Below are 22922 nucleotides of genomic sequence, written 5' to 3'. Positions count from 1 at the left end.
ACATTTATTAAGAAGGATCAGCTTTTAAACCTGAGTTTGTCTGAGTTTATGTCTTTCCATGTTTTAATATGCCATGCTACCTCCTTATCCTTCTTGTCAGTCAAGGTTTTGGTATTAATGCACTCCTTACTGATCCCATCTCTTCCATAGAAATGGCTGCCCAGAGGATTTCTCTGTAATTACTTTTCCCTTCCACCTGCGAATAGAAATTTCCCATATTTTTCTGCTCACTGTCACCATCATCTAGGACTCATTGTCTAGAGACCTGGCATTAATTTTATTTTGAGCATGAAACCTTTTGTAATGTTCTTCACCACCACCTACCCACCCCCGCACTAGAAGCCCTGGCTATTATTGCAAAGGTATTTGGTGGGAATTGATGTGGTAATGGTCTGTGCATGTAAATGGTTGGGGAATATAAGAGCTTTTTCGAACCACAGATACAACTCTCAGAAACTTTCCAACACATTTTTTTCCAATAATAGAATCCTTTGCTGACCCTCTTATGGACTTTGCAGGAAACATTATATAGGTCAGGCTTACGGTGTGGAGAAACTAAGACCACACAGCTTTTGTTTTTCTTACAAGAATCCACTTTCCTATGGAATTTCTTGGACCTCAAAAATATTGACAAACTAACATTTTAAATCATGCTTCAACCATTCCATTCATTGACATTTGAATTTTAATTTCACCTGCAGACACCAATTCTCTGCTGACAAATCCATTATTTAGTGACTATGATGCCCTTTTAATGGATCTCAACCAATGGGAAGAGGGCAAACATGGTTTTGTCTCCAGCAAGGCACACAAAAGCTGGTTTAATTCACATTGCAATCAAAGCACAGTATATAGTTTATTTACACATTTGCCTAAGTCTTGCCCTAACAATTAGGGAAAAAAATGTGTTTATGCTTTTATTAGATGGTATCCTCTGAAAACCCTTTCGTTCAGTTTCTGGGAAACATGTTTCAAATCCCACAGGGCAGCTTTGGTAGATGTCACAAGGAGAAAGCTGTGCAACTTTGGGCACAAAGCAGAGGTGTCCATAGGCAGATGGGAATGGGCAGGGAAGTCATGAACACCAGAACATCCCGGGGAAAATGGACAGAAACAGGAGTAGCATGAGCAGGCAGTGGTAGGGCCTCTCCGGAAGGAACTAAGCACCCAGGGCCTTCACGAGCCCAGGTCCTGGACCCAATTGCTGAGGCTCTAGGAACACAGGATTTACCTGTGGATATAGGCCCGGGTCTCTCTCTAAATCTGGTGGTAAGCTCAACCTGCCTTCCCTGGTTCTCTACCCTTTTACCTTTTTCTACTCTCTTCCTCCATAAAACGACAGCATTTTCGATGATTATAAATACAGTTGATAATGCGTCAGTGCCAACTCCACCCATTCTACGAGGTTGACTTTTTCAGGGTCATATGACACCACTTCCTGTCCCAGGTGACCCATTAATGTACATCTTGCAGGTTATCAAAGTCAATCTTTGATGTTTTGTCTTAGAACTGAACACACAAACACTTTTTTCCAGCAGCTGCTCCTTCATGACAAGACTTGGTTCCTGAATGCTCTGTTCTCACATCCAGTTTCGAGCCAAGTGTACAATCAGGTAATTCTCTTTGCTTTACCTTTCATCATTCCTGAAAAAAGCTTTTTTTGAGCTAAGAGACTAAAATATTACCTTAATTGCTTCCACCTGTCTAGTAGTCTCTATATGGCCCCTAATTAGTTAATTAACTAATTTATTCACTTAGCCATATTTAGTAACTGTGCATAATATTTGAGACCCTGTGTGGATATAAAAATGAGGGAGATGGGTCTTCACTACCTTGTAGTCTACTGCGGTAACTCATACAAATATAAGGCTGGCCAAACTAAGTGATCTTTGAAGAACAATTGGAAAGGGTTAAAGGCACGGAGAAGTATTCAAATTGCACTGTACAGAATGAGCAGAATTTGGAATAACAGAAATGGCAGAAATGTGCATTTTGGGAAGCTGAAAGCACAGGAATAAAGTTACCAGGCTGAATATATAATGTATAATGCATATATTGGGAAAAGAAGTTCATACAATTTGGCTGAAGCGAAGGGACAGGAAGTCATATATAAAGTATGTTTAACCTACAAGTTTTCCAACTCAATGTATTTTTTCTTTTCTTCAAAGGTATTAAAAATCAACAAAGATATTAAAAATCAACAACCACAAGAAACGCTGGGTTTAAGTTGCTATATCAAAGATTGATATTTGATACAATAGCTAACCTCCCATCAAGAACCTTTGAATAAGTTAACAAGAAAAATGGTCAAATCATTTTCCTCCTATTGTGTGGTGTGTGTGTTTGTGTGTACAGCAAGAAAATCATAAAGTAAGGGTGGATTTAGTATCATTCTTGCTAGCATCAGGCAAGTTTTTTCAACTTTATTGTGAGACTATTCAATGTATATTTTACAATTTTGGAAATAATTTTTAAAGAATAAATAAGGCAAAAGGTACAAAGACTTGAGAAACCTCTTGGTATTCTTTTAAGGGTCATCCAGTCAGACTACAAAACCCAATAAACATAAAACCATGAAAGAGATACTTTTCAATGTTCAGAGAGGTTTATACCGATGATGTCAAGTTTCTGGCATTCATCTCTTATGCTGGTATCTAGATAATATTTTTTAATCATTATAAATCATTATTATCATTTTGATGCAACACAAATACTTTTAAGAATTTTTCAGGATATTGCAAAATCCTCTCACCTTCAGTGATTTTATTTACAGTATATTTTTATCCCCTGTCACCTGTCAATCCCTATGTGCCCAGGGTTTCATTCCCATGCTTAGACTGATCAGTCCTTTAGCCCTCAGTCCCTTTATCGCCCTCACTGAAGGCCTTTCTGCACATTAATCTCATCTGACTATCTGCCTGCAGCTCCTACTAGACAGGCTGCTTCCTGAGAGTAGGGACTACGGTTTCTTTATACACTTGATTCCCAAGCCTAGCTCAGGGTGTGGCACCTAATACACACTCAATACATATTTGCTAGGTGAGAAAGCGTACCTTTCCGAGTCATAAAGACCACAGAATGGATATTCTTGCCATATATATAAAAGGGGCTTTGGGTCTGCAGAATGCCTTGAACTGCAGCCCTGTCACTACTTAACCATTTGACTTCAGGTAAACTAGACTTCTAAGTTCCAACTTTTTAAACTAAAAAACTGGAACTAAAATACCTCTTTGTTTGTTGAGAGGATTGAAGAAGATAATTGTATAAACCATTTGTCATGGTGTCCAAAGTAAATGCTGCCTCCTTTTCACCTTCTCCATAATCTCCTACCACTTTTCACAAATAACTATATTATTCACAAATAAATTAGCTTTCTAAATTAGAAGACGATCTTCTTCATATATCCTGTATATAACTAAAAAGAGACATCTCAGTGGGGAATTTTAGGTGTTAGAATAAAGTGACCCGTAGATGTCGACAGAGGGTGAAATATATTGAATATCTAAAGGTATCACTATCACTTAGCAAAATCATGAGTCTCCTGAGTGATTTACAGAGGTGTCTCAAAATTCGAAGGAGGACATTCTGACCCACTGATGTGATTTCAATGTAATTTGACCCCATTTGACCCCTGCATCCATCTAGGTTTCATCATTTGTATTATCTCATGCTATCTGCTTTTTGTTCAAAGAAATAAAGACATTTTAATTATTTTGTTCAATTCATAAACATGATTAGTAGAAATGAGACAAATACAACTGACAATGTTTAAAACAGAACATGTTAAAATTGGTTAGTTCCCAAAATGAAACAACCTGATTGAAAATAAACATTCTTTAGAAACACTGAAATCAGGAAACATTGCTTGAGGAAAAATCAGAAACAGAAATAATCAATGCAAAATAAAATTCACAACACCTAAAATTGCACAAAGTAAAACTTGTTACTGACCAAAAATGATGGAGGAATAAATCTAAAAAAATTAGTTCTCAAGTCCTTAAATTGAGAAAATTGGAGTTGGTAGAAATGTTGTCACAAAAGAAAACATCCTTCCTGATGAGGTATTCAAAAAATGATTGATGAATTAAATCTTTGGTGTAACATTCATGTAGAAAAGAACGTGTCTTAATAAAAAAAATTCTAATAAAATTTTAAAAAACAAATTAAAAATGGCTTAAACCTGCTATATAGGTATTAGATCCAAAAATTAAATTTGTGTAATGAAGTTCTAACAAGCACCCTTTAGATGAGAACTCAAAAATGTTGCTATCATTCCAATGAGAATGTTTGTATTACTAAACATACAGTGGAAATGTCTTTAGGGGACAAGAGTGAGGATAAATCATCCATGGCATTAGTTAAAATGAGAGATTCAAAGTGGTAGGATGAACACCTCTTCTACTCATCAAAACCAATTCAGTATTTGGTTAAATAAAAATTTTTAATAGATTGTTATCTCTGAATATAATTATTGACTCATAGAAAATTTTACTAAAATAATTCCATTAAGCTTGTCACCCAAAGATAGAATCCTTTTCCTTTAAAGAACAAAAAGTGTTTGATTGACTAATTTTAAAGAATACCAAATTCTAAAATTTGTTGTGGCAATGATAAATTGGTGTCTCTCTCTCTCTTCCCCCACCTCTTTCTCTTATGCACACAACACACACTCAGTGTGGCCACACACTTGTAAATAATGGTTACCATAACATGACTTGTTTAAACAATTCACCAAGCATGTGAAAAATCACAGAGTTACATATGCTCAATTGTCAACAAAATAATACTGAATTATTCATCTAAGAATATCTATTATGGTACTATTTTTTTGATTTCTGAAAATATATTTGCATTTTTATGAACAAATATTTTGTATAAATCATAAAACACTGTTACAGAGATAGGAATCATGTATCCTTACTTATGACATACTCTTAATATAAATCACATGCTAATTGACTCTCTCTGAAATTATTTTATAAGTTCCTCCTGAGTGAGTCAGAAAGAGTCACTGCATATTCCAAAATATAACATTTCTGCCACAAAATAGCTTTGCAACCTGTAAACCTAAGCCAGTACATTATTCGAATGAATGGAACTAGCTAGCACTGAAACATAATTTTATGGGCAGATGATAAAATTAGAAATAGCACTCTCCTTTTGTGCGTCACATTAAAAAAAGCCACCCTTGACAGAATTCCACTTTAAACTACAATAGGAAGATAGCTAAAAATAAATCTGTAATCCCTGACCACGAGCAGCCGTTTTTCCGTAAAGACTGCAGGCAGTTTGGGCACTGGCTTTAATACTGTAAATAAAGTATATATCCACTCCTGGGAACAAAATCAACTGCTGCAATAATGATTTTAATAGAGCACTGCTTGCCAGCAACAGCAATAATGCTAGCTAACAGAACAAGAGCAGCGGCAGCAGTAGCAACTGATATGCACGTAGCATTATATTATTTAATTCTCATAACAACCTGATGAAGTACTAATACTATCTCTATTCTGCAGAAGAGGAGATAGTACCTTAGACAGGTAAGTAATACATGGAAACTGACAGATGTAAAGCAGAGGAGGCCGACTTTGAAGTCTGAACTTGATCTCACATTCTTAAAAACTGTCATTGAGCATCTTATCCTAGGAGACCAAATACAGGTTCACCAGGAGCTGTCAAGCTCAAGGTTAATTTTCAATATCTTGGTAAGGGAAAATGGATATAGAGTTCAAAAGCTACAGTGACTTTTATATCTGTATAATTTCAATGGAATGAATTTTCTGGTAACCAGTTTCTGCCAGTCTGTTTAATTTTGGTGTAGGGGGGCAGAGGCATGGACAAATATACCAGGATACATATCTACCAGTTTTATTTTATTTTTTTATCCTCACCTGAGGACATTTTTTCATTGTTTTTAAAGAGAGAGAGGAACGGGCAGAGTGCGAGCAAGAGAGAGAGAGAGACAGAGAGAGGGAAACATTGATGCAAGGGAAACATTGATTGGTTGCCCTCTCATATGCCCCCCTGACAAGGAACCGAACCTGCAACCTGGGTATGTGCCCTGACTGGAATTGAACCCACAGCCTTTTGGTCTACCGGATGACACTTCAAGCAACTGAGCCATGCCAGCCAGAGCCAAATCCATAATTTTTTAAAAAAGGGTCTTCGTAAGTAATTTCTATCTTGAATGGGGTGCTGGGCTCTGAGTTTCTGATGAAATAAAATTAGGTTTTGTCTTTGTCTTTACTGACTAGTCTCAGTGGCAAAAAAAAAAAAAAAACAAAACAAAAACAAAATGACTCATGTCCAAGTATAAGAGATTTTATCAGCAAGGAGATTTTGGCAGTAGCCTCCATAGGATCTTAGACTATGAAACAATTTAAACTGTTTCTTCTGTTTGTAGCTAGTTAGAGCAACACTAAATTCAAAGAAAACACCCACACATTCACACATGACAAAAAAGGAGAGAAGAGTTATTGAAATTTTTATGCCAGATGTCTAATTAGTTTAGATAAAATGTTTAATTATCTAGAATTTCATATTATGTATCTATGAATTATATTCATGTTTGTAAAAATCTCAAATGGGGAAAGTATCTCAGTGGAAATTCTTTGTAAGTTTGATACCCCTTTATAAAAATATCCACACAATCAGGATAACAAAAAGAGAAAAACTTTTCATTGGTGCAAGTCTACAGTGTGTGAGATTAATTTCCCACAAATAGCATCTATACTCCTTTTTATAAGGATATACAGCTGGACTAAATAGTTTGGAAAACACCATAAAAAGAAGTATTTTCTGTGTTTCTCCCTTCTGATTTTGTAATAAAATTCCTAAAATACTAGATTAGTTAGGTCACACTTTTTCTGGTCTCTGTTGTCTTGGAGGATTATATCAGCACATCTCAACCAGGCTTCCAACCCATTATTTTGATCTTTTACCCACTCTGTCTCAGGGATGGCAAATTGGTGACCTATGTATGGGCTTAATCAGGCCCACCGATATTTTGTTTGGTTTTTATACTATGCTTTTCAAGTTCTGAATGATTTGTCAATGTTTAAATATCAGTGATATTTACCAAAGATATCTCAATTTCCCAAAAGATCTTATTTCCCAAGTTCTCTAGAAAAATCAGATGTGGTCACATTTCATCTATCTTGGTGCTAGGTTAGGTCATGGTTGGTTCCCTCACATGGGTCTTGCACTTTCCACTTCTTTGAGACCTTAATTCTACTAGCCTTTACTTTAATACCTGTCCTGCTTCATCCCTCTATGCTCTATCCCTTTCTCTTCTGGGCTTTTTATTTTGTGACTCTAGCTGTTCAAGAATTTCTAAACAAATTCAACTCACCCACTCAGCATTCCACATGTACACTGAAATTTCCTACTTCTGTGCATTTAGTCACACTGTGCCCCTGACCTAAATGTTCTCTGATGAATCTTCATCCAGAATAGTACTCATCTGGAAACTCAGTCAAATGCTATATTCACACAGATTCATTTAGAATCACTTTTACTTTTCAATGTTTAAAAGTAATAATTTTTGTGTCTGCCTCTTCACTTTCTAACAATACATACAATTCTAGAAAGCAGGCTTTAATTTTTGAATCTGTGTATTGCTCATAATATTGTCCTTCGCAGGGCCACATAAAGTATTTATTTTATAGTAAAGACTGGAAACCTTGTAGGGTTTAAATGCACCAATCTCAAAGACTTAATTCTCTTTCTGTTCTATTTTTTCTCTGTATCTATAGTCTCCTAGTAAAATAATCTGAAGTTTATTAAGTAGTCACCTATTTTATAAGAATTACTATGATTAACATAGTAACTATAAAGAAATAATTGTATATTAAGCACATTTAGTGATATTAAGACAGCAGCATAATTTATTTTCCTGGTAATTGAACAATTCTGTTTAAAGAATTGGAGATTTGAAATTTTAAGTCTAAATGATATTCCTCCATAAAGGTATTCCAAGTGCAAATAAGGTCTTGAGTAATTAACCCATATTCAATTGGCTTTTTATAGGTTGAATTACAACCATTCTTTTATTTCAAACAAAACATATAACAAAATAACACTGGAATTTAGGTTATTTTTTGGGGGGGTCAGAAATTGGTACTATGGTTCTGGCAAGATGATGAACTTAGATATATATATTCTTTCAAAAGAGGAAGTGAAACCTCTATATGTAAAAATGAGAAGTGGCAAGTTTGTCAGTTGAGACGTGGTGGTGGTGCTTGTAGGGAGACAGGGATGGGTAGCTCATCAGAGTAATAACGGCTATGGGCTTGGGGTTCCTGTTCATCTGTGCACAGGAGAGAACACTTAAATCCTACAGATACTGGAACTGGCTCCTTGTTTACAACTGGGCTACTGAAAGGTAACATATTTAGGGAGAAGGATGGAAAATATTTACCCAAAAGTTTACAGGATGACAAGGAAATCTGAGTTTGAATAAAGTAGTTTGGACAATCTTTAAAATTCAAGTTTGTGCCTTGTATGCATTGGTGTCTGAAAGTTTACTATCCATGAGGCAACAAGAACACTGAAGCTAAGAAATTTAAAACATTTTGATCCTTGGGCAAGGAATAAGTCTATTGTACTTGGCAACAAGAAAATAAAAAAAAAAAACAACTCAAAAATTCTGGATATGCTCATACTTCAACCTGCATAGGATTTCTACAAAAAGAAGCCCTATCAAAGCTGAGTTCATATTAAAAATTTAAAAAATATTACAAAATGCATGAGGAAATAGATTACCTTTTGCAAAAATCCGATAAACAGAAAATTAGCACTTGAACTTGAATTAATAAAATAAAAAGTAGGAAATACATTAAGAGTATGTTTAGAATACTTCAATTCAGAAGCTTGATCTAATAGACAAAAAATAAGAAACTGGAACTATAAAAAGGAAAGTAGACACTATGAAAAATCATAGAGATCTGAAAAAGCACCACCAACCAAATTTCTATATGTGTTTGATATAAAATAGTTAATAAAGATCTACAATATGTGTATAATTAACTTTAGCAGTTTGATATAATGGACAGATATAAAACCTTGAACTAAAAATATATGCAAGAAATTATATGCACATTCTATTCAAACATACAAAGAATATATTTCAAATTGAGCCTCAACAAATACTTAAGAATCAATATTACAGACTAAATTCTGTGACAAGCGATTAATGTAATTAGAAATCAATAATGAAGAGTAAACTTCAAAAGTCCCATATAACCTGAATAACAATTTTGACATACTTCAACACTTAAAAATATATAATATTAAATAGATTATTTAGGAACAAAGTAATTGAAAATTAGTGAGCTAAGTGTCTAATTCACCAAAGAAGAAACTAGAGAGGCCCCAAAGCCTCTGAAATAATGTTCGACCTTACTTACCCAGGGAAGTGGAAATAAAAAGAAGAACTGGACACTATTTAATACCGTCCCCTCTTCCCCCATCCATGCCCAATTTTCCTAACTTTAAAAACATTGGTAATAGTTGTTTGTGAAAATCTGGGTAAGGAACACATATAATACTGCCAAATAATAAACTGGTGCAACTGCTTTGGAGAGTAATGTGGCAAAATGTGTTAACTTTGCAAATATGCCTTTTGAACAAGTTCACTTCTGCATATCTTTCCCAGAGCAATTCTTACACATGTGCACAACAAAGCTTATATTTGATGTCTAATTGCTCACTAATTGTAATAATGAGAGGTACAAAGCAACTCAGAAATGGACAAATCAATTAAAAGGATGAACAAACTGGCTTATTGTACAATAGAATTCTATTAAAGTTAGAAATAAATATGTAAGATTTATATCTGCTATTATAAGTGTCTTTTTCTTTTTTTTTAATGAAAGCTCTGTGAGAATGTAAGAAGTTACAAAGGAAGCAAGATATCCCAGCTTCTGTATAAACTGTCTGTGTGACCTAGGACGAATTATTTAATCTGTATGCCTGCTTTCTAAGTATTGGGCTAATAGTTTTGGGCTCATAGAATCATGGCAGGATTAGATGAATTAAATGATATAATGTACCTAGAACAGTGTCCGGCACTGAGAAAGCCCTGTGTATATCTGCTATTATCATCATTACTACTGCAGCTGCTACTGCTGCTGCTGCTGCTACTACTACTACTACTACTACTACTACTACTACTACTACTACTACTACTTCCATTTGTAATGATTTATATGGAAGTTAAAGAAACATAATAATAGCATATTATTTTACTAATACATGTGGGCAATAAAAATAGCATCTAAGAAAATATTTTGCAACAACTTTAGAATAATAAGGAGGGAGCAAGTAGGAATTATATTGTACTGGGGCTTTGGCCTTATCTGTAATATTGTATTGATATGAAAAATGGAAATTAAGCAAGTAAAGCAAAATGTTTTAAAAGACATAATTTCCAGAGGTTTTCTATTACATTCATTCTAAACTTCATTGCATATTAAAAATATTTACTAATTTAAAAAAGAAGTCTCCCAGAAATAAACTTTCCAAACTTATTTCTCTTTTTGTAAAATGGGGCCAAAAGTATCTGCCTCATGAGATTGCAATAAGTAAAGATCAGATCAGAAAGGCACACAAATATATTAAGCACTGTGCTATGCATGTAATTTGTGCTTAATAAATGTAAGATAAGTACTTATTTGATATACAAAAATTATTTTCAAAAATATAAAAAAAAATTTGCAAGTAATTCCACTACTTATTGAATTTATTTCCACTCTATGTGTGTGCATGCACCTTTTTGTTCTAAATAGGAATTACAGAAATTGAATCTTAAGTTCTTCACTTGGAATAACCTAAGCTTTTTTCCATGTCATTAAATATTCATTATAATTATGGTGCTTAATAATCTATTATTTCTACATTTGTGTTTTCTTGAAATCCTTTTTTTTTCCTGTCTTTTTTCAGTGTTCCATAGTTCGTGTGTTTTGTAACGTATATGTGCTATTTTAAATTCTAGTTGAGGGTGATATTTAAATTTTCAAAAGCCCATTTAATTTATAGCTTTCTACTTATTGCTCAATATTGAAAGTTTCCTTCACCATTTTAGTACCTTCTTTTCTTACCTTCATCTTGAAGACAGGAAATTTTATACAATTTAAAGACTGATATTCTTGGTTGGAATAAAAAAGCTTCTGAGCCTGGCAGAGCTACCATTTTGTTTTAAAGCAGGGTCTGTGAAGTAGCGGAAAAATTGTTCCATTTTCTTAGATACCTTCCCTCTCTAAATCAAAGGGCATAGTGTGAGTGTGGGACAAAGAGCTTCCATTACTGTGGGTCTCCCAAAAAACTCAAGTTGTCTGTTGATTATATCTAAAAATCCAATCCTATTTACCTGCCTTTTAGTGGAAATTGCTTTCATTTCGTGTAATAATAGATCAATGGTTGATCCTAATTTTCAATGATGGCTAAGATGTGACATGATGCCTTTATTCTACCCTTCATATGAATGTTAGTGGGCAGATGGGAGAGGCTTCATTAAGAGTTGTTAGTAAGAAATGCTCTTATCTGGATTCTAAAATTTACTGAGGGAGGGAAGTAGGTGAAGAAAGGTAACTAATTTTAAAATACTGATATTCTGATTGTTTTCCATGGAACTCACATTTTATTTTCTATTATTTCTTTAAAATGTTATCTTTATTTTTCAGCACTGGAAATTAAAATATATTATGTTTGGGTTTGTGGAAAGAAATATATGAACTAAAAAGCAATTTTTAAAAAGACCTATCAAGTCCTGCCTACTCCATCTTTGGAACATGGGCCAGAAGTCATAAAAACTCATTCACATAATGCTGGAAGTTGGACTACATATTTCTATCTTCAGGAAAACCTTAAAGTAAAATTAAAAGTCTTTTGTTTCCTTCTTCTTCACATAAAAATAAGTTAGGTTGTTGTTCTGAAGATTCTGGAGATCCTTTGTTCTGACCACCTCATTTTTCACAGAAGAAATTTGAGGCCTTGGAGCCAGTTTAGGTGCTAAAATCATGACTTCTGTCCACTGTTCATGATGCCTCATCAAAAAACAAACAAACAAAAGAAAAAAAACCAACAACGATTAAGTAATATTAGAGGTTTAGAATATATTCTCTCTAGGGTTCTTTCTTACACTAACATGAACATATGAACCAAAGTTGCCTTAAATAGAGAGTAACTCAACTAGAGCCACCTTAATTGCACTAGGTAATTGAGTATAAAGGTTGATAAAAAATGCTGGAGTTAAAGATACTTTGTGAAAAGACTCACCAGCTAGGCTAATTAGAACACTATGTAAATAACAGGATTCTTAAGATATTAGGAAGTGAGCTTTGTTTCTGCCTATCTTTTAGAAATTAAATCAGGAATAAAATTTTGAACATTTTAATCACAAGTTATTTCTACTTCCCCTCTAGAGAGTGGAATTGTTTTTTCTCAATTTAACAAATTATATTTCTTAAAAGATGCATGTAAAGTAAAATTATTTATTGAGCTTGTTTGCATCATAAAACTGGAAGTGCATGGTTATGGCTAAAATCCTCCAATGATTAAGAACTTTAGGAAGAAGTGGATTAAACAAAAGGGATTTCATGGCATGTATACTATCATACAGAAAACAGTTACATCCTAATGGCACAAAACTTGGAAAGAACAGAAAGATTAAAACATGTTCTACTAATGAGTTAGGGCAGCTCTGACTCAATTTTAAGTCATGATGAAAGGTGGCAACAGACTAAGGTATTATTTCTTCAGGTGCAAGATAGTCATCTTAACGAAATTGTTAATTAAATCCTCTCCAAGTTGAAAACAACTAGCCAACTAGCTCTGGGGTGTTTTTCCTTGTTTTATTCACCAGGAGCCCATGAAAGAACATCATGGAATACACAAACTATCTACAAGTTTATGCAAACTGTTTTTATGTGGGTATATGAATTGATCATCAGAGATTTACAGCTCTCATTCACTTTCCAAAGGGGCTATGACTCAAGAAGTATTGAGACTCAGAATGGGTCAAGCATCTCATTTCAAAGGTAAATATAGCTTCATAAAACTTCCTAGGTCATGCAGTCAATTAGTAGTAGGACTGTGGTTAGAACAAGGATCCCAACTTTCAACGTAAAATATATTTTTGACTGCCATGATTTAAGTTTGGTTTGATTCTCTGGAGTACCAAGCATCAAAAAAAAAAATGTTTCTTAATGACTTATAAAATATATTCTAAGTATAATCTTCTAGTGAAATTAGAGTAAATATTTAATAAAATAAATAATTTTCTCAAACCTGTAGCCAAAAAGAGAATAGACTTAAATAAATCAGGGAGAAATTTATTAGTACTTTAGATTATATGACTGCCTTTCTAAAAACTCAAAGAAACTAATTAAAATTTATTAGACACATATTTGAGATACCTATAAAGTATTATTTTTCAAGTCACTAGATTTTCTTATACCAATAACTAGAACAAAGTTAATAGAAAATGGATCCTAATCCCATAAACCAAAAATGTTTGGTACTTAGAAATGAATTTAATAAGAAATATGTGCAACCCATGTGAGGAAAACTACACAATTTATCTTAATTATATTTTGAAAAATTTAAATAAATGGAGATCAAGTATCATAACTTTGGATAGCAAAAATATCTTCGTGTTATAAAAACATTAATTTCCCCAAATTAATTTCTGAAATGAATGCCAAGTTAAAAAGCCATTTAGATTGGGGGGGGGGGATTTTTTTTTCTTATATTGATCTAAATGAGTAAATGGGCTAGAGTGGCCTTGCTCTATTTCCTGTACCAAAATTGAAACAGTACAATAATTAAAATTCTGCAAATTGGTATACAATTAGACAGTCAGTGAAGGAAAATGAAACCTAGTAACAGTCATAAGTATGCATAATAATTACGTATGATTAAAATGTCAAATTTAATTAGTAGTAATAAATGAATTATATAATAAATGATACTGGAAAACTAGTAAGACACTCAAAATATACATACATACATATACATATAATATGCATACATACATATACACATAAGTTAGATGTAAGCCTCAATCAGCTATATCAAACTCCCCCTGACCACCAAAAATAAACCTCTTTCTCTTCTTTTGGATGCTCTTATTACCTTTTAGGCCACCCTAAAATTAGTGTTTTCTGTGTGAGATATGTCTCCAACTTTGAACTCACTTAAGAAAAGAAGCATTGGAAACTCCCTGAGCCAAAAACATATTACTGTCTCTAAACATAACAATGAGACAACTCAGGAAATGATTGTGAGAAGAATGAAATATTTACATTTTTGATTAAGGTTCTCATGGTTGACATAAATGGAAAATGTGTTAATGTGTTGATGTTTCAGATTCATGTATGCAGAATTATGTAACTGTTGCAAAATTTCCCTTAAGCTCCCACGTATTATGGAAACACACAATTTTACAAATTATTCTTGTAAATATCCAGTCCTTATAAATTACATTTGTATTTATCCAGAATAAATATCACAATTCTCAAAGTATACTGAATGTAGAAGGTTTGTCATTATAATAGCTTTTTCTCACTTAAAAAAAAAGAGGGATTTGTTTCTATTAACTTGCCACCTAAAATACGAATCATCATTTTCTTACTATTTAAAACATTGTAATGATTGGTGATAGGCCAGTTGCCTAGTGATTCACTATTACTAGCCCTGCATCCGATACATCATGATAAGATCACACACTACTTATCTAAACTTCTGCAGACTTGATGATTATTTAAATAGTAAACCCATTGAAAGCTTAATCCATTACTTTTTGAAAAAATTGTAAGGTTGTTGTAGAAAACCTTCTCGAAAGAAATCATTTGTAGCAGGGACCTCCTCCTCTCAAAAAAATAAATGTGACAAATTGACCATAAGAGAATATATTTTATAGACTTATCTTTTATTTCCTCCCAATTCTAGACAATTTTCCTTTTCACTTGAAAAAAAAAAAAAAAAGAAAGAAAATGCAACAAATGTAAGCCCTTACCAACTTCCCACTTCAGAAGGCTGTTGTCTTCCCTCTCCATTTTTCCAATGACATACCAGATACACGCCATCCAGTGTGCAAGGAGCGCGAACATGGACATGAGCAGAGTCAGGACGATTGTGCTATGTTGGGAATAACGGTCTAGCTTCTGCAGGAGACGCAAAAGACGCAGCAGGCGAACGGTCTTCAGAAGATGCACCAGAGACACCTGTGGTAGGAGACAATACAGCGCAGTTTGGTTCATTGGTTCACTTAGTGCTGTGGCAGGTACTTTAACTTACAGCCATTTGGGAAAAGTTCTGGAAATAAAGTATAGTCATGATTCCTTTTGTATGACCACTGCTATGTCATCTCTTGACACATTATATCAGGAAGTAATATGAGGAAAAGACCATTTTTTTCCTTTGAGTATTTATCTTCCTTAAGATTTATCTCTTTTTCTCTACCTGTGTGATTAAATATAATTTTATATATTCTGATACACAACTGAAACACATTATGATGTCAGGATTGTATATAAGATATCTCATAATCTCACACACATTTTCTTTCAATCCCACTTTCCCATCATTTGTGCAAGGGAATTCTTTTTAAAAATATATTTATTGAGATAGAGAGGAAAGGAGAGAAAGAGAAACACCAATTTGTTGTTTTATTTATTTATGCATTCATTGGTTGATTCTTGTACGCGCCCTGACCAGGGATCAAACTTTTAATCCTGGCACATCAGGATGATGCTTTAACCAACCGAGCTACCCAGCCAGGGCTGTAAAGAAATTCTTTAGAACAATAATAAGTATAGACTCAAGTAAAAGCCTATAAAGTGATAATAAAAGTAACTTAGGGTTTTGAAAAATAATAAGAACTTTAACACTTGGCTAAGTTCTGCTCACAAGTACAGTATCCTGCCTGATGAGCTGGGCCATCTTCCTTCTAATATTATCAATAAAGAAAACATTTGCTTGAAGCTTCTACAGTCTCAAACATATTCAGGAAACCAAAATCAAATGGAAAATTAAAAAAAAAAAAATCTCTTAGGTCCCGCCTTTGCATGCATTAAAGCAATAGACTTATAGTTAAAGGTTATCTTCCTGACTTCAGGGCCCAAATGAAAAATGTGTACCACCAGTGTTCACCAGAATACTCAATGTCACTGTTAAGGACATTTGTAGTGCATTAACGTATACTCTTGTCATGCCCTCAGAGAGCCTCAAAGAGCATTCTAAAATAGAAAAGTCAAGTAAAACATTAATTCATGCAAACAGAGTTTGACAAATTCTTTGACATTTTCTAATTTTTTTGGGGGGGGCGGCGGCAATAAATAGAGGAAATGGAAGTGGTTCGTATGACTGTATCAAAGAACAACTTTTCCTTCACAGACAGCTTCTTTTGGAAGTCTGCCTTTGTAATTAGCTAGAGTTGGTCAACTTCTAGCTTCTTCTACCACTAGTCATCTTCCCTTATCTCTATAAAAAACTTACCTAGATCAGTGTGTGGATGGATAAGTTATTAAATTAATATACAGATACTCCAAAATTAGCATAATAATAGATAGATATTCAGTAAAAGTGTTTTCAGTTGTAACCTTGTAAATTTGTCTATACTGAAATATAACAAAAGCATAGGGTCAGTTGAGGAACTTGCCAGTTTGCTGTACTCTTTTATTTTTTTTTTTTGTCATTCTTCTGTGTCATATTACTTTCTTCTCCTTCACAGCCAAGGTCTCACCTATCACTTCTCCAGCTGCATGTAAGCCAGATGATTACATGACAGGATTTTGCACTTCCTTCTTTGTAACTTAGAGGAATTACTGGGAGCAGAGTTTATGTTATAGGTGGATAAATTTGAAAGACAGATCACAATTTCATAACTAAAATAAAATCTGGAACAGAAGTCTCAGATGGAGGAAGCCATCTGCTATGCACAGAACTGTATCCCTCCATATATCATATGCCAAAGCCCTAACCCTAAAGGTGACAGTATTTGGAGATGGAGCCTTTAGGAAGTAATTTGGTTTAAAGGAGATCATGAGGATGAGGTCCTCATGATGGGATTAGTGCTCTTGTAAGAACAGACCAGAGAGCACTCTCTCATGCTTTCTCATTCTCTCTCTTTCTCTCTCCCCACTCGTTCTCTCTTCTCTTCTCTCCTTTCCTTTCCCTCACCATGCAAGGACGCAGCAAGAAGACAGTTGTCTATAAGCCAGAAAGAGGACCCTCACAAGAACCAAACTGGCTAGGATCTTGATCTTAGACTACTGAGATTTCAGAACTGTGAGAAATAGATTTCTGTAGTCTAAGCCACTCAGTTTAAGATATTTTGTTATAGCTGCCTGAACAGACTAAGACACCATCTGAACATGTAATATGGATGCAGGCAAGCTCCCATTTTATCTGACTGAAAGGGGATATTTAGGAGGACCGTGGTACTGTCTTTACAGGAGGACAATAGTCATTTGCAAAGACAAGGAATGTGGTATAGCCTGGGGTTCCAGGATGAGGCAGTCCTAGTGATTTTGTTGGCACTTAAAACAATTATACTTATTCCCTTTGGAGTCAAAAATTTCCTGTTATAAATGTAAATTTTGGCTCCTGATGAATAACAGAAGAAAGAGGCATATTTGATTTAAGTGGAAATATAGAATCTGAAAAAAAAGGAAAGGATTCTTTTTATTCTTGGGATGCTGTACTGAATTATTTTACTGATGAGAATTATAAGCTACTTGTAGACAGGTGAAGAGTGATTCATTTATTCATTCACCAGAACCCCTTATCACATGACATCTCCCTCTGTTTCAAGTGGCCATGAATATCTCCTAGGATAAGCTAAGAAGGAGAAATAGAGAGAGAGGAGGGAGAAGAAAAGAGAGTGAAGGAGTGATGGAGGAAGGAGAGAGGGAGGGACACAGAGAGAGAAAGAAGAGCTAATTAACATGTACTGAGGTCTTTCTAGGTGTTAGACACTTAGCAAGGTATTTTATAGAAATGTTGCATTTTTTAGACTGCTTGGAAACCCTGAAGGAATTTTTATGCTTATTTCAGACCGATTTTGATAACTTTACCAAGGAAGTCACGCAGATGACAAGTGATAAACTAGAATTTGTACTTTTGCCATTTTTCACTCTATCATACCTTCTATACCTCATTCATAATTTCTGCTCTCATGTAATCTTTCATAGACCTTATATAGTAAATTTTAATAAATAAATGTGTGAGCTATATATAAAACATCTGACACCAGCAATTGTGGACAGAACCAAAGCTAACACTGTATTTTCAATGTTATCTATTGAGACACACTAACTGGACACATTTTAGATCTGGAAGACAACATCTTTCTTTCAAGTCTGTGCAGTATAACAATGGCATGACATATAAATTATTCCTCATAATTTATATTTTCTAGGAAGGTAATAGAATACATTGAACAAGATTTTATGTTAAAATAGAATATTTCAACTTGGCTGATTTATTTGGGGAAATATCAAATTTATGTACCAATGTGTTAAGTAGTTATATGCTTGCTCTTGTGAAAAGCAGAAAAATTAACACTGAAGAGAGAAAGATTCCTTCCTTCCTCTTTTTATTTTTCTCTGACATAGTTGTTAATCTAAAACTTGCACTCTTTATAAAGCATAAAGAATGCCTAAAGGGAGCAGGAGTTTAGTGAAAGTGTACAGGTATTTAAAATTCATCAAAATATGAGAAGTAAATTTTTTCAAAAATCTTTTATTTGTGTTAATTTTAGGCAATGCAGATGTTGATATATAAATGTTATATAGTTTATTATCTAAATATATAATATATGTAAGATTATCTTCTCTGTCCAATGTCCAAAGAGAAATGGAGTATAAAAAATATTATTAGTATTTAGTAGCAAAGAAGCAAGTTAAATTATAGAACAGTCTATTAAGCATCATTTATTTAACAATTCTTCAGGAGAATTTAGAAACAATTTTTAGCATGTTGTAAATATACTACTTTTAGATTTTTTTTTGCATTCTTGCAAAAGGCTCTTTTAAGTCATTACACTTTCATTATAGTACACTTATCTAGTCAAATTTAACCTTAAAAGCATTTAAAGAAGCCTGGATAACAATTCAATGTAGTGTTGATTGATATTATATACTAAATTTTCCCCAGTGTTTTCCTTTTATTTGAATTATAAACCTCTTAAAAATGTTAACACCCTCAACTACCCAACTCTAAAGAAGAAAGAGAAAAAGAAAAAACATGGTATTGTACAGGAAATTGTCAAATGACAAATATGTATTAAATGGTCAGGATACAGTTCAATCTTTATTCTGAAGTTGATATTGCTTGTATTTGAAATATTGATTACTTTGTTTAATATTGAAAACTATGCTTTTACATTCTTTATAGAGAATATTATTTCTACAGGAGGTTGTCATCTGTGTAGGAAATATGCTTAATTAGAATTAATGTTTAATACATTTTTTCCTGGTAAAATTGGTCATGCTAGCAGCAAATTGCATTACTGGCTCACAAATGCTATTATAGCTCCCCAAAACTCTTTCTATTTTTAAGGGAGCACTTAAACTTGTAGGATATCAATCATTTAATAGCAAAGATTGCTATTACTACCATAGGCATACTTTTTTCCCTGTGAGGAAAAACGAGGATAAAGGTTTAGGTGGAGAAAGACAAGTTATAAATATTAACAATATTAATAACAATTCAAAAGAACTCTCAAGTTTATGTTGGTTATTGAGTCATTTAGTTTTCTGATTCATGCAACATCTTTACAAGGACTTCTAAAAGCAGTTGAATTCTCTTTAATTTTAGCATTTTTCTCTCTCTTTCTTTTTTGGAGGGGGGGAGTGGGACAACAGAGGAAAGAAGGGGAAGAGTCTAGTCAAGGAACAAGTATAAAGGACCCGTGCACGTGGACAACTGAGTGGGGCAGGGGAGAGCAACAGGGGGAAAATTGGGACATTTTTCTCTATCTTGGTTGGTCTCTGTTTGTTTTGCCAATGAATAATAAAATACTCAAGAAGTGAGAATAAAAGTCATAGAAGTAGGAAATCTTCAACCTCTCCACCAACCTCTAGAAGCAAATATCTGCCTAAATAATATAAAGTTGTGCTATATTTATATAGTTGGTTTCCTTATCAAAGGATTTGTTTAGTGAGTCAGTATTGATGAGAAATTTAGACTTTGTATATCCTTGTTCACTATGTGTTTAAATAACTAGAAACAATATGAATTTCAAAAGGAATTAACTTTCCCAAGTGGAGAATCTGGCCTGCACATCATCAGACACCTTGTCATTTTTATTAAAAAGGACATTAAGTCCTGGTTTCAAATTCCCACAAATATGTAAAACCTAAATATGTAAAACATAAACACAGGAATAAAACCAACCTTCAAGGTCATGTGCAAGGGAGCTCTTTCCTTTACTTACCACTGTGACATTGAAAGCATACAGGAGATCAAAAGGCAGAGCAGCGATTAAATCAATGATGAACCAGGTTGTAACATAGTGGATGCAAATTGATCTTGCTTCAAAGATAACTTGGCCAGACTTACTGACATAGGTCGTGCGGAAATTTAAAATAATATCTGTATGGGAATAAAAGGTAGAGAAAGAGAAGGAAGGAAGAGAAAGTAAAGAGGAAAGACAAAAAAAGGAAGGATGAAAGTGAGAAAGGGAGACAGGCATGGAAGAAGGGAGGAAAAAAGAAAATTGTATAAAATTAAGTAAAATTAGACAAATGGTAACTGCTTAACCTATTTCAGATTGGTAACATTCAAAGTACTCTTCTTGACAGATGCAGTTCAACTTAGCAAACAGGTATTAAGAAGGGTGAAAAAAGTAATATTTTCTGAGCACTTAATACAAATACCTTCCAGACATTATGAAGCAAATGCTAAGCTCTGAGTTACAAAATTAGATTAATTGAAATGCTCTTTATAGCGAATTTAATCCAATGAAAATGAATGGAATAGTGTTGTAGGAGGTTAAAAATTTATTGACATCATGAGCACGATGATGACAAAGATAAAATTACAATAACGTGCACTGCATATATATGTATATATATATTTATATATAGATAGATATAGATAGATATAGATATCATTTTTACTTTTCACTTTATATTCACATTTGTTGAATGTATAATTCTAATATGATCCCCCAGGATCCTCACCCCTATATTATCTCTTTCCCTTGAGTGAGGGCGAAGCCTGTGAGCATGGTGAGATATGGAGCCATGATCATGTTGCAATATATGGCTAAAGGGTGACCTAACCTGATCAGATAAGCTTCAGCTGATGGGAAGGGATTAGAAGCCAGGGAGGCATGCTCTTGCTGGCCTGGAAGAAAGCAACTGCCATATTCTGACTAGGGCCACCTCCTGGCAGAGAACAGCAGGCAGTCTCTAGTTGCTGAGAACATCCCCTCACAAACATCAAGTGAGATATGGGACCATCAGCCCTACAACCATAAGGAAATGAATTCTTCCAACAGCCATATGAACTTAGGTGAGGATTCTGAGCTCCAGAAAGAACACAGATTAGCTGACACCTTGATTTCAGTCTTGTGAGGCCTTGATCACAGAGTTTAGCTAAGTCATACCTGGATTTCTGACCTATAGAAATTATGAGATAATAATTGGGTGCTGTTTTAAGATATTAAGTTTGTGATGATTTGCTCTGCAGCAATAACTAATTAATATAACATTTGTTATGCCATTTGATTATTTTTATAGCCTTGTGAGGTGAGATGATATAGGAATTATGACAAGACAGATTAGTACTATATTACAGTAATACATGTTCTTAGCAGGAGGCCAGCACTGTTCTAGGCCCTTTAGAAATATAAATCTCATTGACTCCTTACAGCAATGCTAAGAGGTAGGCACTTTCATTAACCCTTTTACAGAAGAGGAAAATTAGGCACGTAAGAGGTCCAGTGACTTGCTCAGGGTCACACAGATGATGAAACTAAAGCACAGGATTAAACCCTTCAGCTAGTTAGTGAAATAGCAAGACTCAAATCCAAGTCTCCCAAATTCTGATTCAGCAATTTGGGTTTTAGTGACTTAAGAGGGACCAATCACATAACAGGTCTAGAAGTAAGTTCCAGGTGCCTCAAAATAAAATAAAATAAAATAAAATAAAATAATAAAATAAAATAAATAAAACTAAAAAACAGAAACACAAAAACAATAATTGCTCTAGTCTCTTGTGAATGACCTAACTTTTGAAAATAGCATTATTAGAAGATACTTTTTTGTCTAAAAATAGAATTATCAGAACACGTCTGTTGTTAATATTGAGAATAAAAAAGGTTAACTAGTGGGTAAACCACTCACAAAGGTTTGAAAATAATGCCGAGGTGATTCCCACTGCAGACTGAAAGTGCTGTCATGGCAAAGTGCCAGAGCATCACTGAAGCATGGCCACCATGAGGAGCACTGTGGAATACCATAAGGTTTCCATGTAGCATGTGAACTTTTCATTCTTTCCCTTTAACTTTCTAGACTTATGCATTTCTGCATTAGCAAAGCAGTTTGAAAAGTCAGACCACCAGCTGTTGAAATAGAGCACAAATTTCAACTTAATGGTTTCCAAAACAAGCTCAGGTTAGACATTTAGGTATTCATCTTATGAGTGAGAAATTCAGAGAGCTATTTACCAAGCTTTAGTTTCTACGGCACATGCTGAGGTAAGTCTATAAATTTATTGTAGAATTGAAGGGATAACTTCCTTGTGCATTTACTACCTGATCACCAGGTCTACCACACTTTTCACAGAAAACCCACCACCACCATTAACATACCTGGGGCACTTACTTCCCTGATGGAGGAAGGAATGAATTGATTGGCCCTTGGTTGACTGATGCAGCAAACATTTATAAAGCTATGTGGTTAATCATGTGA

General features: G+C 34.1%; 1 protein-coding gene across 1 annotated transcript in view; it reads right to left on the bottom strand.

Moving 5' to 3' along the window:
• Positions 1 to 22922, bottom strand: part of KCNH8 (potassium voltage-gated channel subfamily H member 8) — a 331588-nt gene that overhangs the window by 100485 nt on the left and 208181 nt on the right. The window contains exons 6-7 of the mRNA XM_090283012.1: positions 20441 to 20598; positions 15017 to 15224 (exon numbers count right to left, since the gene is read on the bottom strand). Of these exons, the coding sequence (XP_090139138.1) occupies positions 15017 to 15224; positions 20441 to 20598 (366 nt within the window). The remainder of the gene's footprint in view (positions 1 to 15016; positions 15225 to 20440; positions 20599 to 22922) is intronic.

Source organism: Furipterus horrens, unplaced genomic scaffold (assembly GCF_987537825.1).
Source record: "Furipterus horrens unplaced genomic scaffold, mFurHor1.1.pri manual_scaffold_7, whole genome shotgun sequence".
In the NCBI taxonomy this organism is placed as follows: Eukaryota; Metazoa; Chordata; class Mammalia; order Chiroptera; family Furipteridae; genus Furipterus; species Furipterus horrens.
Note: the sequence above shows the minus strand (reverse complement) of the source record. Positions and strands in the feature narration are given on the sequence as shown.